Source organism: Anser brachyrhynchus, assembly GCF_964034855.1.
Source record: "Anser brachyrhynchus genome assembly, chromosome: 1".
In the NCBI taxonomy this organism is placed as follows: domain Eukaryota; kingdom Metazoa; phylum Chordata; class Aves; order Anseriformes; family Anatidae; genus Anser; species Anser brachyrhynchus.
In genome coordinates this window covers 2483144-2501443 of record NC_137694.1, presented here as the reverse complement: position 1 = coordinate 2501443, position 18300 = coordinate 2483144, and the positions used below count along the sequence as shown (strand labels likewise).

At 47.1% G+C, this 18300-nt stretch overlaps 1 protein-coding gene and 1 long non-coding RNA gene across 8 annotated transcripts in view; one reads left to right on the top strand and one right to left on the bottom strand.

The window, feature by feature from the left end:
• Positions 1-302: 302 nt before the first annotated feature.
• On the bottom strand, positions 303-6520 carry LOC308188770. Its single transcript, XR_013945737.1, has 3 exons — positions 5975-6520; positions 4999-5354; positions 303-2531 (listed from the first exon to the last, which is right to left on the bottom strand). It is a non-coding gene; the product is annotated as an uncharacterized lncRNA (long non-coding RNA).
• Positions 6521-8262: 1742 nt separating this feature from the next.
• EXOC4 (exocyst complex component 4) overlaps positions 8263-18300 on the top strand; it is a 380649-nt gene continuing 370611 nt past the window's right edge. For all 7 annotated transcript variants that reach the window (XM_080577978.1, XM_080577977.1, XM_080577984.1 and 4 more), the window contains exon 1: positions 8263-8409. In XM_080577978.1, the coding sequence (XP_080434104.1) occupies positions 8324-8409 (86 nt within the window). In that variant the 5' untranslated portion in view covers positions 8263-8323. The remainder of the gene's footprint in view (positions 8410-18300) is intronic.

Sequence of the window (18300 nt, the reverse complement as noted above, 5' to 3'; positions counted from 1 at the left end):
ATAGGGAACGGAGGGTAGTGTGATAGGGTGACAAAAGAGCAAGAGAAGCAGCTGAATGGTCTTCAGCAGCTGAATGGGAGTCTTCAGCACTTGTTGTGACAGATATCTACTAGTTGTGCTGACCTAATTTTTCACCAGATCCCTGGAGCAGGCTACTCCTTGAAATGTTTTTCTTTTCCAAAGCCATAAAAATAGGAAGAAAAGTTATCACATGGATGGTTGGCCTTGCCTTTCCTTAAGGGAAATTGTCAAAACAACACCATTCCCAACGACACCATGTTTAAAGAAGGGATGATGAAGCGTTTTTATTTTTTATTTTTTTTTATTTTTTTGCTTTACATTTCATTTCATAGATGTACAATAGATTACACTCCATTTTCGAGCTGAGCATTTAATATTGCATCGCCAGTCTTTAAACGGGGATTGCAAAACCTTCCTGCATCGTTCAGAAATCACATAGTTACACCACCATCTCTAGGAACTTTTCTGGTGTACCGACAGCTTAAATTCCCGTTGCTTAAATCAAGCAACATCATAAAGCAGATCTCCAAGAGACCCATCATTCTTATTTTGCAAAGGCCACCCGAACCACATTTCTGTAAGGGTATGGGCTGGCTCTACTCTACTGACATCTCTTAATCCGTTGTCAGGTCTTCTGGTGACTGCAAGAGCATTCAATAAACACTGCAAACTGCAGCGATCTTCCATCCTAACCCGTCTGTCTCAAGCCCTGCACCAGTGGTGATGGAGCTGTGGGGTTCATCTGCAAGTATCTGTCTTGCTGATTTTGTCCTTCTTGCTGACAATAACAGCAAAAATTAAAGACATCCATCTTCAGCCTTATTCAGTGCCCGCATAACACGGCTGTACAATAAAGTTGATTTAAGTCTGTTCCCGTAGATTTGGTGCTTCAGTTAGCTCTTTATCACGGTGCTTTCAAAGCGGCAGTGGCTGTAGCTCACAGAGCATCCTCACTCCGTGACTACCCACCACCACCTCACGACAACGCGTATTCTGGAGTTATCACTACTGCCACCTCGCAGACAGGTTACTAATGAACAGTTTTCAACCTGAATTTTGGAGCTGCCGGATGGATATGGCCTAAGATTTTAGTTCCGTCCAGCCTGAGATTCAGGTTGGTGACCACTTCTGGGATCCCCTTGGCCATGAAAGGGGAGTAATTCAGAGGTGTGAGGTGGTAATGTTCTGGGCACGGGGAAAGTCAGCCCTTCTCCATCACCAAAGCAGTGGCGCTGAGCCTGGGCACATCACGCAGTCCCGGGCCAGGAGCAGCAGGAGGGATGGCATCACGGGTCAGGGTGGCAAAACCGACAGATGCTGACCGGCCCCATTGAAGGAAGCACGGAGTGTACATGGCCAAAAAACACAGCAGCACATCTGGAGCAGGCTGCTGCTCGGGTATGGTGGTATTACGCAGCAGAAAGCCTGCAGGTTTTTTCTCTGAAGGGAGCTCTCCAAAAGCAAGCTCTTTTCCTCACTGATATTTTGTCTCGGGATAAGGTCAAACACCGGGGACACTCAGATTTTGACCATGCACAGCACTGTTTAAAGCCCTTGCAGCGGCACCAACTCTCTGAAATATCCTTCAGCTTGGCCACCCTTCAACCTTGTTTTACTGCAGACTGAGCCTAGATCGTTCTGATTTCTTCTCCTCCTTGGCAGCAAAACTTTAAGACTGTAAGGTAAATGGGGCTTGTTGTTGTTTGCTTGATTTTAGTACCACTGGGTCAGAGTTTCTTCTGTAAAACGGGGATTATGATGTTTGCCAGTGATATATTTACTTTGTCAAAAGTGCTATAGAAGTACAACAACTGTCATATTATCCTTCTCTTATATCACTTCATAGTAAATTAAATTTGAGGCCAAAAGGACTATTCAGCTGCTGAAAGTTATGCCCCATTTTCTGCAAGGGAAGCCTCAAAATTGGATGTCTGATGTCTCATTTTGGAAGGATTGATACCACTGCTGCTTTTTTTTTTGAAAATACAAGCGTGTTGCCGGTATTGGGAGTTTTACTTACTTCAGTTCAAATTTTTGTTGTTTCTCTTGCCTGCAGCTGCTAGTTACACAAAGCAGAAAATATCCAAAGCTGTATTCAGTAGGATGAAATACTTCTGTGAGCAGTGGAATTTATGAAATCTTATCTCCAATGGGTTTGTATGCTTGTCTGGCTACAGTTTAATAAGGTGGAGAGCTGATCTAAGTTTTTTTCTTGGGTTGAGGGATTTGTTACCTCTCCATCCCATGTGAATTTGCTGGAATAGGCAAGCCAAGCCTGCAGTTCCACCTCAGTGTAGGGAGGAATTTGGGATTTTCACTTCTTTCTGGGCACTTATTTTCTCCCGAACTGTAGAAACTTCCTGGCTCACGTATCACCTGAGGCAAGGGTTGACACTCAACAGATCCAAAAGTCATTATGTGGAGACTGATGGTCAGACAGACATGGTGAACTTACGGAGCTGGGTCAAAATGAGTGGTAGGGTAGGCTCATGGGTAGGCCTTAAGAACTCCTTAAAGAGGAGGTGGGGGGAAAAAAAAAAAAGCAAAATTAAGCATGAGAGAGTCGGGACGTGTTGCTTTTCATATTTTTTACGCACTCAGGTTTTCCATGGTTCCTAATGAAGGCTTAACGATTTGAGTTTCAACCAGCCATCACGCAGCCTGCTGTCACTCACAGTATAAGGAGAGGGAGGCTGAAGATTTCTAATCTGGAAGATAGCTGAGGACCACAGGTTGCCAGACATCAAATGGGGGGGTTTGTCTTAGCAGTAAGAGGGAAGGCACCACCAGTAAGTCATGTCTAGGCTTCCTAAGCCAAGGTTTGGAGCATCTACAATACCCAGTAATGGTAGAAAACCTGATTTCATTCTGCATTTATTGTCACTGCCAGAAAATTGTCTATTTGAATAAAGTTCTCATGGAAAAATATAGACATGTTTTGCTGAGAAGGCCACGGAGCATATTCAAGCTCTTGGAAGGTGAATGCACGCGCTGAGGCTCAAGCTTCACACGAATTTTTAAGTGTGATAAGGCATAACTAGGTAAGAAAGCTGATCTACCACCTTGCAATGTACTGTTTCTGAGGGAATTATATCAACTAACAAAGCAAGCCAGAAAAATAAAATAAAAATAATAAAAAGATTATTCCATATTCAATTACAGGGTTTCTGTCCCCACCTCATTCTGGCCAGGTCTGAAACTGAAACAGGGCACCAACTCCATGAGCAAACTGTCAAATTGTCTGGTTCAGTCTTGTCTCTCTGTATTATTACAGGCTGTACAATTGCAAAACCAGCATTCCCTTAGTAAAGATAAATCTAATAAAGAGGAAAAAATAAACCCCAATAATCTGTTTTTTAAGTTTACAGAAGGAGAACAGCTCATCTTCTTCTTTCACAGTGTGTTACCTGCATATGAAGAGAAATACCTCACACTTCTGCTCTGATTTCTTTCGGGGACTGCATTACCATAGGTTTCCGTGGCTTTGACGCTGGAAAAGCAGCAGTACTTTTCCACTTAGCTTAATCTTAGTTACTATTTTTTCCTGCAGCAGCAGTACACAGTGCAAATTGGGAAATGTCAGGAGGCAAAAAACAATAAGGAGGCATTTGAATCATATCTCTGCCTTGATTCCCAGCGTTAAGCCAGGCGATGACTTCTCCTGCCCTATGGGTTGCTTACTTCTTATTCACAAGCCGAGACAGAAGGGATTGACGGCAGCTACGTGCTGGGAAGAGATACTGATTGTTGTCATACCGAAAAAAAATAAAATAACCCGAAACACCTTTAGCTCAGACTTACATAATGGTAAATAGGAATAACAAGGTCATTCAGACAAATGACTAACTGTAGAGCCAAATCCTGTTGTTTCAGCACACTTTTTTTTTTTTTTGAATTCTTACTCAGGCAGATTTGTAAAGACTGCTAAAGCTTCAGAAGAAAAAACAGAATTAAATCTCTCGCAAGAAGTAGGGGTCTGGGGCCTAATTCTTTGACCATGGACCAATTTCAGTGTAATGCAGCTGATGTCAGGGTGACAAACTCTGCAAGAAGAGGTAATATATTTTATTAAACTGACTGATGTATGCCAACTGAATTATGCTTGCTTTATACAAGTACAATTGCTCCTACAGACTTAGATGGAAACTCTGGCCTTCACTCTGCGCCCATTTACACTGATGCAAGTCAAAGGTAATTTCATTATAACTAATATAAACGCATTACAGACAAGGCAATTACACCTGTAAGACATCGGTGTGAGCTGAACCCTTCTCTGACATTTCTAGTAATGTTTGAAATGAAATAACGATGTAAAATGTGGTATTTTTAAAAATGTTAAACCTGTGGATGAGGAGCCTGTGTGTACAATGATGCTGAGCGCTGGTAAATCTGTTAGACTTAGGAATTCATAAGTGACTCCTAGAAAATACCAGTGGATAAATTATGAAAAGGATTGCAGGTAAAACTGTCTTGGGAAAGGGGTAAAGCAATCCCCTAAAGTGACATATGTGTGTGGGTAAAAGAGTTTTTGCCAGTGGAGATTTTAATGACTTCCTGAAGGAAATAAACCATATTTGCAAAAGAATTTGTCCGTCTTTGCCTATTTAGATTTCCTTTTGGCATAGCTCTCTGCTACTGTGGTGGCCCTATGGGCGACTGGCCCAGTGGATGAGAAACGGCAGAGTGTGTGCTCGCCTCCGCACCTAGCCTTTTCGTTTTTATTCCTTACAATGGGAGGATAGGGAGGAGGAGTGAAGCCATCTGTGCTTCCCAGTTCTTTGTGGTTCAGGGGAATTCTTTACTGAGCCCCTCTGCATTATGACACTGATTAGTTTATCATCCAGAAGTTTTGGCCACCTTGGACCTTATTTTATTTGAGTAGTCAAGGAACCACTCATTCTACCAGCTATACCTCATAGTACTAAAATGCTCTGTGAAAAAAACGTGAAAAGAAAATGTACATTTCTGTCCCCCTACCTCCAATCCATTGGTTTTCAGGTTGAGATCTTTCTCAGAAGCTGTGTATAGAGAAAATGCTGTTCTTGTAACCCTTCATCCTCATTGTATCATATATTATTAACGAAGAGAGATCTTGGTGTTCATGTGCTGCATCGGGCGTATTGCGTCGATTTTTTTTTTCCTTTTGTTTAAAGAAAACATAAATTTGCACCCATACCTCTGCTTCAGTCAGTAGTGAATGGCTTGTAAAAGGAACAAGGCTGTGGTTTGGCAATTAGAGATGAGGGCTGAAAGTCAGTAAGGTTACAGTTCTGGGGGAGATTTGTTGTTGTTTGTCCTGATGAAGTTCCTCCTAAATGAGGTGATTATTGTAGCTGTCAGGAATGAAAAGGCAGAACACATTGATTTCATCCCCACTGCAATCTCCAGGACGTGCCGGTACAGAGCAGTCAATACAAATTGCCAATTAACAAAAAAACAATATTGGCAAGTCGGCAGTTTGTGAAAAAACTCCCTCCAGCCAGTGCATAAAACTCACGCCATTCAAATCACCATCCTCGAGCAAAGGCATTAGCAAACCTCCCCAGAAAATCAACAAAGATAAGCTTTTTGGCATAGCTGGATTGCAAATTGTAGAGCTAAGAGCCTGTCTGCACAGGGGAAATGGAGCAGAACTGCTATAAGGGAACACACGTCACGTGCTCTACCTATCTTGAGATAAAAATCACTTTACTTTGGAATAATTTTTCTGCTCTGAAAACACACCAGTTATTCAGGAATAAAGTACCTTTTATTTCAGAACTGAAGTGCCTGTGCTTGAACTTATTCTGCCATTTTGCTAATTAAAATAGATACAACCATTGATAAGATAAAGATTCTTCCACAATAGCTACTGTGGAAGAATAGCCCCTTGTAAATAAGCCCGAGGAATACCATGCTTCCAATTACCTTATATTTCAAATACAGTTTGCATAAATGGATACCGTTAACTTACCTGCAGACTTCAGCATTTTTCCTGCAATTAAAATAATTAATGTGCAGCTTTGGGCTGAAGAAACAGCTCCAGAATAGCAACCAGGAGTAGCGTCTTTGACGTGATGGAGTGAGCCTGGTTTAGAAAACACTTAGTGACTATTAGTGCCTGGATATCTGCTACTGCATTTGCTAAGGAATTCCTGCCCCTGTAATGATAACCCAGGGTCCTGAGTGGTGCTTTTAACATGGACTCTCAAAGCACTTCATTGGGGAGATATCTTTAGCCTTCATTTCCAAATGGGGAAAGGCAGGCAGCAGTTGTAAGAAAACTTTTTTACTTTTTTGACATCACACACAAAAACAACCTTTTTTTTTTTCCCCTAACTCCTGAACACAGCAGCATACACCTTGACGTTTTTAAAGAGGGATGGTGCTGTGGCAAGACAGGGAGCTTATGGATAGTGAAAGAAGCAGACCTGACAAGGAGGTTGGCCTTCAATAAATGTTGAAGATCTAGAAACTTCTGTAAATGTCAAAGTTGTGCCAATTCCCTGCTGTTTGGTGAACTGACACTGGTTTGTCAGCTCCAGCTGCACAAAAGGGTGAAAATGCAGAAGGCAACGTAGGTCTGGTTTCCTTTCAGAGCAGGCTTTCTATCAGCGCAAAGTACAAGATTGCCTGGGCTATTTCAGCTCACCACACCTCACTGCCTGCCTGGAGAAAACAGGGGAAAGCCATTTTTAAAAAACACCGTGACTTAAAGAAATTAAATTACATGATGCTTTGGTAACCCCAAAGGATGTCATTGCAATCAGCCTGTGTGAGGCTGTAATGCGCAGCCAGTATTTGTAGTGCGAGCTGGTTCATAGAACCCCAGAACCATTAGGGTTGGAAAAGGCCTCCAAGATCATCTGGTCCAACCATCCCCCTACCACCAATGTCACCTGCTAAGCCACGTCCCCAAGCACCTCGTCCAACCTTTCCTTGAGCACCCCCAGGGACGGTGACTCCACCACCTCCCTGGGCAACCCGTCCCAGTGCCTGACTGCTCTTCTGAGAAGAAACGTTTCCTAACTTCCAATCTGAACCTCTCCTAGTGCAACTTGAGGCCATTCCCTCTAGTCCTATCACTGGTTACCTGTGAGAAGAGGCCGACCCCCAGCTCCCCACATCTTCCTTTCAGGTAGCTGTAGAGAGCAGTGAGGTCTCCCCTGAGCCTCCTCTTCTCCAGAACAAACACCCCAGTTCCCTCAGCCGCTCCTCACAGGACTTGTGCTCCTGGCCCTTCACCAGCTCCGTTGCCGTTCTCTGGACACGCTCCAGGGCCTCGATGTCCTTCTTGTGCTGAGGGGCCCAAACTGAACACAGCACTCGAGGTGCTGAACTGGTGTACTCACCAGAGCAGAGTACAGGGGGACGATCACCTCCCTGGTCCCGCTGGCTGCACTATTCCTGATACAATCCGGGATGCCCTTGGCCTTCTTGGCTACCTGGGCACACTGCTGGCTCGTGGTAAAGTGAACATTGACCAGCACCCCCAGGTCCTTTTCCTTTGTACAGCTTTCAAGCCACTCTGCCCCAAGCCTGTATCGCTGCATGGGGTTGTTGTGGCCAAAGTAGGATGCTGTACTCTCAGCAGCCAACATATTTTTTTCATTGTCAGTCCTATGTACTAGTGTAGCCACCTCATTTGGCTCATAGTGCGCGTGGCTGAGGCTGAGGCCGCCTCACGCCGCCATGTCAGGGCGTTAGGAGCACTGCCGGGCTCCTGTCAGCGGGGCAAGGGTGGATGTGGCCCTTTATGACCCCGTTTTATGTAATTTTCAGGAAAAATAAAAAGACTTCTGGGTGTTGTGCTTTTTGCAGATACATCTGTCAACCGTTTTGATGATCTCCTGACCAGTTAATGGATTTTAACAGCATTTCAAAGCCCCCGTGCTGCTGCAGGTGCTGCCTGCCTGCAGTTCGGGGCAATTCCCGAGCACTGTCTTTTTATTTTGCAAGCCTTCAGAGTCGTTTCGACAAAAATAACCGTTAACAAGAGGAATATCGTTGCATTCAGGAGGGAATTTGGGGGGAAATGAAGTTTTAATGAGAACAACGGGGAACGAGTACACGGGGACGAGGTCAGCCAGTCACTGGCCCGCCCCGCCCATGCCACCTGAGGGTGAACCAGGCCGGAGCCACGCCCACAAAAACTACAACTCCCAGAACACCCCGCGGCTCTCCCCGCACGACGCATAGCAGCTTGTATCGCCCTCCCCGCTTTCCATTGGCTCGCAGCCGCTCGTCCTCCCGCCCCCCTGTCCTCTTATTGGCTGCGCCGCGCTAGCAGGGGTGGTTGCCCGCTGTTTGAGGGGGGAGCAAGATGGCGGCGGGCGAGTCGGCGGGGCGCTACCGGAGCGCGATGAGCAGGAGCAAGGACCCCTCGGGGCTGCTCATCTCTGTCATCAGGTAGGGGCGGCCCGGCCCGCCCGCACGGCTCCCGGGGCCGCGTGTGGGGCCTGAGGGGCCGCTGCTGACGGAGGGGGTTGTCCCCCTCTGCTCCTGAGACCCCACCTGGGGCCTGCGTTCAGCTCCGGGCCCCAGCACCAGGACGGGGACGTGGCAGAGCGAGGCCGGAGGAGGCCACGGGGATGCTGAGGGGATGGAGCCCCTCTGCTGTGGGGCCAGGCTGAGGGAGCTGGGGGTGCTCAGCCTGGAGAGGAGAAGGCTCCGGGGAGAGCACCCAGTGGGCTGCCATGGCCTGGAGGGGCTGCAGGAGAGCTGGGGAGGGACTCTGTGTTGGGGGGTGTAGGGATAGGACAGGGGGAAATGGCTTTAAACTAGAAGAGGGGGGATTTAGATTGGATATAAGGAAGAAATTCTTCCCTCTGAGGGTGGTGAGGCCCTGGCCCAGGCTTCCCAGAGGAGCTGTGGCTGCCCCATCCCTGGCAGTGCCCAAGGCCAGGCTGGATGGTGCTGGGGGCAGCCTCATCTAGTGGAAAGTTCCAACCCCCATGGCAAGGGATTGGAACTGAATCACCTTTCAGGCCCCATCCAACCCAAACCATGCTGTCATTCACCTCCCATTGCCACCTTGCTCTACAGCATCATGGGGTCACTGGAGCAAGACTACAGCAAGTCCCAACTTTGTGTCCTACTGGGAGGGTCAGTGCAATATTTCCCTACTGCTATAGAGTCCATAGTTGACCCTCATCCACAAACGCAGAGCAGCACTGGGTAAAACAGGGCTGGCTGGAGAAGTCAAAGGACTAGGAAGTCCTTTGTGGAGACACTGTCCTGGTTTAGGATGCGATAGTGGAAAAAACATCACCTCAACAAGTCTCACTGCCTTGCAGGGGATGCAAAGAAGGCAATTGTGTCTAGTCCTGTGTTGGCTATTGATTTCTGTCTGCCTTTATTCCTCTTCTCCTCTGCTGGAGGACGGTTCTGTGATATACTTGGATCCAAGCACGGACCTGGCAGTGTGTTAGTTTCCCTCTGTGCCTTTTTCAGCTGCATATAAATCATTTTTGGGCCGCTTACAACCAGTGAGTTGGCGGCTGATTTCCCACTGAAGCTTTTAAACGCTGGTCTTACACTCTCCAAATTGGGTGTAAGCAGCAAGCAATCATACTGCTCTGTTACTGTGCATTGTAATGAGCTTTCAAACTTCACTTCTTCACCAGAAACTGCTGGAAACTGTAGTTTTTCTACTACTTTGGAGAAATTAGAGTGATAATAATTCTGTATCCAGCACATTTTATGATCTAATTTAAAAGTATTGTGTGAACCATGGTGTTTAGGACAAAATCCCCGTTTCATTATTTCTCAAAACCGGTCTTTCAGATCTTGCAGCACTTGAGGTAGATGGCAGGGGAAAAAAGCGGGAGGTTCACACAACTGCTTTGCCTTCCCAGGGTCACCGCCGCAGCCTCGGAAGCGCGTGGTAATAGGTAACAAAGCATCGCGCTGGAAAATGAATGAAAGGAGCTGCCTGGCACAGCCGGGCCTGTCTCTAGCTTGTTAGTTTTGTAAGAAAACCGGTTAGAAAAACAGATTTGTTTAGGCTGGAGCTGCGTGTATACGCAAGGCCAGCTTTTCTGCAGATTGATGCGTACGCTGTTATGACACGGTGTAAACACGAGATACAACGGTCGTAGCAGCGTGCTTTGATAACTTCTGATTTTTTTACATAACGAGTGCTGAATACCCAACTATGTGGCTATTAAAATTTTATATTCAGGCCTACGTGCTCTCATGGGTGCACTCGTTTATGAGTTCCCAAGGAATGTTTGCATAATAAATACGTGAATAGTTGTGAGAACTGGCAAAAATCGGGCTTCTTGCCTGGATCCTGAGCTCTTACTGTGCACTTGCACGTTGTGTTTGGCCAAGGGTAGATAGCGTGGATTTGAATTGCTGTGTGCTTGTTATTTCTTTGTCAACCTCAAGTTTGAATAATCGGGGGAGGTAAATGTGGTAAGCTGTAGATAGATTGCTGTATTTTCTGTAAATTAAGGTTATTTGTGGGTAGTGGAAGAATGAATAACGTAAATGTCTTGTTGCAGCATTTCCTCCAGTAGTCTTCCTCTTTTTTTGTCGTGTTTTCTATAATTCCCGACAAAAACTGAAGAGTTGTAAGGGCTGCCTTTTCACCTAGGTCTTGACTTTAATAAATCTTAACTTGTTATTTCATTTATGATCTAAGATGAGAATGAGCTTATATTACTGGGTTCACCAAAAAAGAAATCATGTTTGTCTAATAATCTGTGGCTTGCAGGCACCGATAGCTCAGGTAGCTCACGTCCAGCGTTTGGGTGCAACCTTGAGGTTATCGACTTCGTGAAATTAAAATTGTTCAATAAACCAGCGCGATAACTAAACCTCCAAAATTAAATTAGAACTTGCTTTGGGTGTAGTGCTGGAAGTATCGTGCTGGGCTGGAGCACGCAAGCCTGGAAGTAGAACTGATTGCGGAGGCAGGAGGAAGCGTTGTGGGAATGTTCCCCTTGCTTAGGGTTAGCCAAGTACAAAAAGCAGGCAGCATGGAAAGGAATTCAAACCACTTTGTTCTGTTTGTTGTTTTTTTGTAGTAACTCAGGTGAGGATGAACCCGCTGAGCAACAGGTGACTTTTTTTTTGCTGTCTTGTATGCTCGTACAATACCATTGCAAACAAACTTAAACCTTTCCCTTTCTTACCACGTCATTCAGCTTCGGGAGGACGTTACGGATTTTAACAGCCCACCGTTGGTTTGAAACGTAGGGAAGTTTTCTTTCCTTGGTAGCTTTATTTCCAAACACTTTGCACGGATTCTCCCGCCAGCCCTCAGAGCGTTACGCTTGCGTTTCCCTATTTATTTAGAAGGCTGCTTTTATTTCTCCTCGTGGCTGTGCGGAAGGCCCCAGGAAGGAAGCTGCGCGTGAAGAGCAGCAAAACTTTGCCTGCATTCTTCTGCTGCAAACAAACAAAAGCAGAGGGGCTTCTTCAAGCGTCGCTGTGTTTTACTTTGATTGCAGCAGAGCTGGCTGCGTTTTTCGGGAAGAAAGAAACACCGCTTAGGTCAGCAATATCGAGCCTGTGTTTGTCTACAAAATGCTTTGAAACGTGGAGATAGGTGTTCTGTAAATATAAATGATTTTATTAATGAAGGGATGTATTTTTATCTTTACCCAAGCTAAGGAGCTCTCTACTGCAAGAGACTAATGAATTTACTTTCCTCTGGTGCCAGATTTAGGGACCCTGGGCTTCCTAGGGGGCAGAACCAGTCTCCTTTTCAGTGAGAGTCTTTAGGACCAGATCCTTGACAAAGCTCTGCTGTGTTACGGCAGCACTGAAATCGAGTGGGAAGTGGTCTTTTTTTTGCGGGCTCTGGTCTGAAAGGAGAGCTGCTGCTTCGGGAAAGTCAACTGCGTACGAGCCCGTGTAGCTGAGGGTGTCTCGTGGCAGCGCTGGGGCTTGCTCTGTCGCACCAAGTGGCCGTGCGGTTTTCAAAAGGAGCCCGAGGAAGCTTCTGACGTCCCCCGAGCCTACAAGAACGGTCCTAAACTGTGTCTCTGTGCTGTGTGGGAGCTCGGGGTCGTTCCTGGTCTCTGCGATGTTGCTTTTTTCAGCTGCTCCGAGCGCAGATAAGTGTGGGGTGGAGGAGGGGGCGCCGCAGGAAGAACCGTCCCGCTGCCAGGCCCTTGTCTCTCCCTGTGAAGCGTCAGCTTTTCCTGTTGTGCCGGGAACGCGTTTGGTCTCTGGGAGCTGTTTCCTGGAGGATTCCCGTACTGACCGAGTGCGCCTTGGTTCTCCAGTTACTACCAAGAACGGAGAGCGATTTGGGATGGCTTGTGGCCGGAAAACCTGTCCTGCAGCCCGCGGGTGGGATGTTTTATAGGGGGGGTGGTGCCATATCTGCCCTCCCGTAGGGCTGCTGTCAGGAGGGAGTGATGTCCGGCGCTGCCCCAGGAGGGGGCTGAGCTGTTCCCGAAGACCACGAGCTGCCGGGAGGGCTGAGGGGCGAGGCGGGGGACTCGGCCCCTCAGCAGGGCTGCTGTGGGGTTATGCTGGGTGCGCTTGGGCATGGTTTGCCTCTTCATAGAGTCACAGAATGGCTTGGGTTGGAAGGGACCTTAAAGAGCATCCAACTCCCCTGCTGCGGGCAGGGATGCCGCCCAAAGTCATGTTTTGGGGGAGAAACTCGCGTTTCTCCTAAAGGAGACGTGGGTTTTATGGCTTCAAGAGAGCACGGTGGGTCCAGGGGCTTTGCAGGTCCCATCCCTCTGCTCCTGCTGGGCGTAAAGCACAGCGCTAGCACTTGGGCCTCAGCGTACCCTCTGTCAAACAGCGCCGGTTCCTTCGAGTGTGAGTTTTTGCTTCGGATTCCCGAAGAAAAAGCTCCTTCGTGAGACCAAAAGGGAGACCAGGAGCTTTCGGTGCGGTGCTCATCACGTGGGCTTTCACGCTGCCTTTTTAAAAAGCAGCGCAAAGAAGGGAGGAAATTCCGTTCGTCTGCTCGAGGACGACCGAGGGAATATGCGTATTAATCTCTCTGAGGACAAACACGTGTATGTATATTGATTTTTCTTAACCTTTTGTTTTGTTCGGAGCTGCTTGAAGCAGCTTTTGTAGTCTGAAACAAGCAACCTGGCATTTAGCGAACGCTAGGTTTTTTTCCTGAAAGATCTTGTCAGATTTTTAATTGGTGAATGTCTGCCTTTTATTTATTGCTAGGCGTTTCTCCTTCCAATTAAAGGTTGCTGTTTTTTAAAGCTGGCCTTTAATAGCTGCTTTAATTGGGAGAAAACAAACTTTCGCAGTGACTCCATAAGACCTTATTGAAATCTTTTAGCGAAGCGTTCACACAGGCAAACACACATGACAGATGTCAAGGAGAAGTAAAAGTGAGGCAAGACATAGTGCGTTTCCTACTTTCGTGTCTGCAGGAGTTGAAATTGCAGGCGAAACCCTTGAACATATTTTATTTTTTCACAGGTGAAATTCTTCTTTTTCCCTTTTAATGGCTTCTGGCCATTATTTTCATTACATTTACAGTGAGCTTCGTTAAATGGCTTCTTCCTAATGACCTGGCGTTTGATCTCCTCGTTCCGTCGAAGGCAATAGAAGCGATATCCCAGTTGGTGATGTAGAGTGGGAAAGATGGATGTACAGCTGATGCCCTCGCTCTTACAGCTGGGAAATAAGCTGCTACGAGAAATAAAGCCAGGTTATTCCGATCGGTGTGGACGGTAATGGTCTCTTAAAACCGCTTTTATTGCTAACAGTCTTTTCCAGCGTTATGAAAGCAGTAGTTCTACAAGATAAGTAGCTCAGAAACGCACTGGGAACAAATTGCGTACGGCAGAATGTGGTCCTAAACGATAAATTTTCCTGGAGTGGTCTTGGGACGCTTGTGGGAGGTGTGGGGCTGGGCGCAGCTGCTTGGTTATGTTTCATACGTTTTGGTTATGTTTAACGGCAGGTTGGGGTGCCCAGCGTGTGCAGGTGTGACCGTGCCATGGAAAGCTCAAGGTGCGTGGCCTGACAGGCTGTGTTTTAGCTTTAGGGACCGCCCCGTGCAGAGCCGGAGCTGGGCCTGCCCATAAAAAACAGGGAAGCAGACGAAATGAGTGGTTTCGTTAATAAACGGTTGCGAGTCCTGTGGCTTCTCCTCTTTCGAAGACATCGCCTCCGACAACTCTTCCTTCCAGGGCGCTAGTGAAACCTCCAAGTTAATGAGGAAATTTCCGAAGCCATCCATTTGCTGATGGGTAAGGGGCTGCCCTTCTGCTGCTGGGTGGTCGCAAGGACAGATTCGTGGCACGGGGAGGTTAGCAGCTCTGAAACACTCACCTCTTCATCTTCCAGGTCGAGACAGCGTTGTACAGCTTGTACTCCTGCAGCTTTGACCACGTTGGTGCTTAGGACTTGGTTTTTCTCCCGGGAGCTGGCGATTCACCTAATAGCGGTGCTGAATTTTGGGGTCATAGGGCAGTTGCAATAAAAGGTAGGAAATTAGTACCTGCACTCCCAGCGGAGCAGTAGCTGCGTCACTCAGCTCATCCCTGGCAGCGTAACTGGATTTTGTGGCTGTCTGCGTCACTTCTCCAAGGTGGGAAACGGTGCACAGGTGGTGCTGGTAGGGTTTTGCCTGGGTGGGAAACATTTTTGTGTTAAGATGCTGCTGCTGGAGACATGTAAAAGTGTGCGACTTCTCTTCAAGTTGTCATCCCAAGTGTCTGCCGTCTTTTTTCCCCCCTTTTCCTTTTTTTGTTCTCCAGAAATCAGCTGATCACTAACTATACCCGCATTGTTTGCACTGGCCTGGGGAAATTTGATTAAAGGCTGGTTAATTTAGCAAAATAAAGAAAGTCCTGATGATATTTACTCAGGGGGCTGTAGCTGCTCAGCCTTTGTGCCGCAGCTCTCGTGCGTAAATGCGCAAGTCCTCGCTGATAAAAGATGATCAATTTCTGTCGAAAATGCTCTGACCGACTGTGTAAGCAGCATGAAAGATTAATAGGCTGTAAGTAGAGGAGGAATATCTTTTATAAAGCTCTGTTTGCTTTCTGTGTTTAACAGCCTTTTGAAGAGGCTCAGCTCTGCGTTGCCTCGCAGCGAAGGAGCGAGCTCCTTCCCTGTTTGCACGGCAGGGATCTGTGTGTGGAGGCTGGAAACCCACCCAGCGTTGCGCTTGGACTGTGCTGGCCTCTGGATTTCACTTTTAATTTTTTTTAAGGGAAAGATCCGTTATAATTTTGGGCTATTGTCGTAAACTGGCTACATTTTCCATACCTGTTGACCTGCACGGTACAGTTTTTGGCTACCTTCTTTCCAGCACCTCATTCATGTCTTGAAGGGAATTTTCATGTTTTTAAATCTTCCGAACACTTTGATTCCCTTCTTCAAATCCAGAATTTCTTAGGAGCGATCAACTCACCTGTGAAAAGGACGAGAAAGCATTTAGCCTGTTGCTACAGAGTTAAATTTTTAAATACCTTTTGGATTTTTTTTCTCCTTCCCAGAGCATACCGGGCTGGTTTTTGTTTCGTGGCGAAACAACTTTTCGCAGTGCCTCTGCAGAGGTTTCGCAACACGTCTCATCAGGTTGTGTGTTTTGAGGTTAAATAGTGCTGGAAGCTGTAGATCGCCCCGCTTGGGACTCGGCTTTTAAGACAACAGTTTTCAATTATAAAATTCAAATAAGCGCTTCTGGTTTAATGAACGTCTGGAAATGTGTAGAGCGGTGCAGGCAGCGGGCTGCTGGACGGTCGTGCTTGTCCCGGGGTGCCATACAACCTGTTTTCGTCGTGTCTTGTAGAAATACAGCCGTGTGTCAGGTCTCGCGGGGTGGCCCGCGGGCTGTGGCACGGCAGGCAGGAGGGGAATGCCCTGCTGGGCTCTTTCCCCATGCAGGGTTTTTGTTTTTCTGTTCTGTACACCCATAAAAACAAGGGGGGAACTGATTTTCAGAGCGGACCGGATTTTGTTGTTTCCTCACGTGTTTTATTCCGATTAGCTCAGTTTACAGTGAGTTTCATGGTGGCATCTTCAAAAGGCACGTTCGGCCTTAGGTGTTGCTTGGCATCGTCAGGAGATTATCCTGGAAATAATCCCTTGAAATTCAAGGAATGGTCCTTGAAATTATCACCATCACACCCCTCTGTCGTGTTCTGCTCCCTGCTACAGGTAGCTGTATTCTGGGGGGGGAGGAGATAGGAACAAATTAGTGCATTTTACCCTTGAGTCCTTCTTGCAGAGCACTTGTGTGCGTCTTCCACACGTCTGTGAAGCCAGTGCTTGATCCTCCCAACAACCTGCACCGTGAGCCTGCTGCTGCCTCAATCCCGTGATAATTTACAGCTTGACGTTGCCTGAGAAGCGTCGAGTTACCGCTGCATCTGCTGGACAGCTCTCATCTTGTTGGTTTTTTCTCCCTTTCCAGCGCATCCTGACCTCTTATCTCTTACTCACCTGCTGTTGTTTGCTGTCTGTCGGATTTCCTCCCGCAAAGAGCCCGGGCTGTCGTTCTGTGGGGGCTGCTCGGTGCCTCGGTGGGGCTGGCCTGCAGGTGTTAGCGAGTCTAACTGTCCGGTAACGAGCCCAGCGGCTTAAACCACAGTAATAAAGCAAATGCTGTAATTGGTTTGTGGCCACGGTCATCAGCAAGAGACGCCTTGTGAGAAGTAACTGGATTCTAATGGGCTTCTTTCTACTCTCCTTCTTTTTTTTCTCTTTTTAATAGTGAAGTCTCCTTGGCACGCTGCAGCCATTTCCTGCAGAGAGGAGACCGGTCTTCCTAGACATCCACAGTGCTCTGCTGAAATGATGATTTGTTGCTTCTAGCAACTGCTTCCCTCGTTTAACTCCAGAAGTGCTTTGTTGGTCAAAAATTGTGTTGGTGAAGGCCGTGCTTCGATTTTTTCTTTGTCCCTGCATGTTATCGAGGCTTATTGTGTTCTGACTTGTGTTTTTAGGTCCTTGGTATGGTGTAAAAAGAAAAAATAAAGAAATCCCTCCTCTGTATTTCCTTCCTGAAGGGTGTTTCAATGATCTCAGCGCCGTACTGTTCATTTCATCGTCCAGAACGATGCAGGTGTCTATGGTTAAACATATTCAGGAGGGTTTGTGTATTACTGGTACGTGGCACCTACCGCTCTTTATCTGCAAATATCTAATGTGCAGAGAGAGTTATTGTCCCAGTTAACTTACCCAAGCTGTCAAACACTGAAAGCCTCGCCCAGTTTCTTTGGAAGGGCTGGCCCACGCTGCATCCCTTCAACTCTGCATTTTGCCCAGGGCTGCAGCACGCACCTCAGAGGCTTCTTGTGGTGAACGGTTCCTGGCTTTGGTTTTGCTGGAGAAGAAGGTGACGAAGCGAAGGGCCCGGGTACATTGGGCACGCTTCTGAGCAGAGCCTTTCACCAGGACAAGCTCTGAGCCGGGCCGGGTTGCGTGCAGATGATACCCTGAGCTCTCTGTATCGTCGTGGCTTCAAAAGTGTTTGAAGGCGAGGAAGTGGAAGGCTTACCAAGGCATGAGATCCAGGGCAGAGCTGTACAGAAACAGGTGGCAGAAAATTTACTGGGGGGTGCTGTTAAAATTGGAGCTTTGTTTGCTCCCCCCGGGTGATGCAGCTTCGCTAAAATGTTCGTTTTCTCGATCAGGTGAGAAATGTTTAAGTTTGTTCTGCTTGCCTTTTCTCGGTGGTGTTTCCCACCGTCTTTAATGAGTGTTTTCGTGTGAATAAGCAGCGCTGGGTGAAGGCAAGTGAATTGCGCTTTTAAAGAAACTTGATCCAGACGTGATGGGAGATTGCTCCCAGATTTCCGGACCGTACCTGTGCCTCGTGCAGTACTCTTCTCATCTTTTAATCCAAACGTTTGCATGTGTCTGATCCAATTTTGGGGGGCACGGGAAGAGGGGGCTCTACAGGGATGCCCAGATACTGAAAACCTGCGGCAGTGGTCAGCAGCTGCAGGGACCGAGCTGTTCTCTCCTCTTAAATAAACCTTGGAGCTCCCCACAAGAGCTGCCCGGCGTGTTGCAGATGCCAGCTTTTCCTTAATGCTCTGCAGTGCGTGCTTGCACACCCAGCATCTGTCCTTCCACTTTCATTTAATAAAAAAGAGAGCCAACTAGAGAAGCGTAATGCCCCCATACAGTTACTACAATGATCTTCCTGTGGAACAAATTCTCCAGCCAAGAAATCGATGCTTAAGACTCAGTTTACTATCCGTAGCTTAGCAGTAATCATACTTAACAGGGCTGGCTTTAGGGTGGGTAAAAGAGGCAGGCAGTTCGTCCACCCAGCCTAGCTGGAGGCATCAGAGAAAGCAAATTTGCAGGAATGAAGCAGTTATTATTCATTAGCAT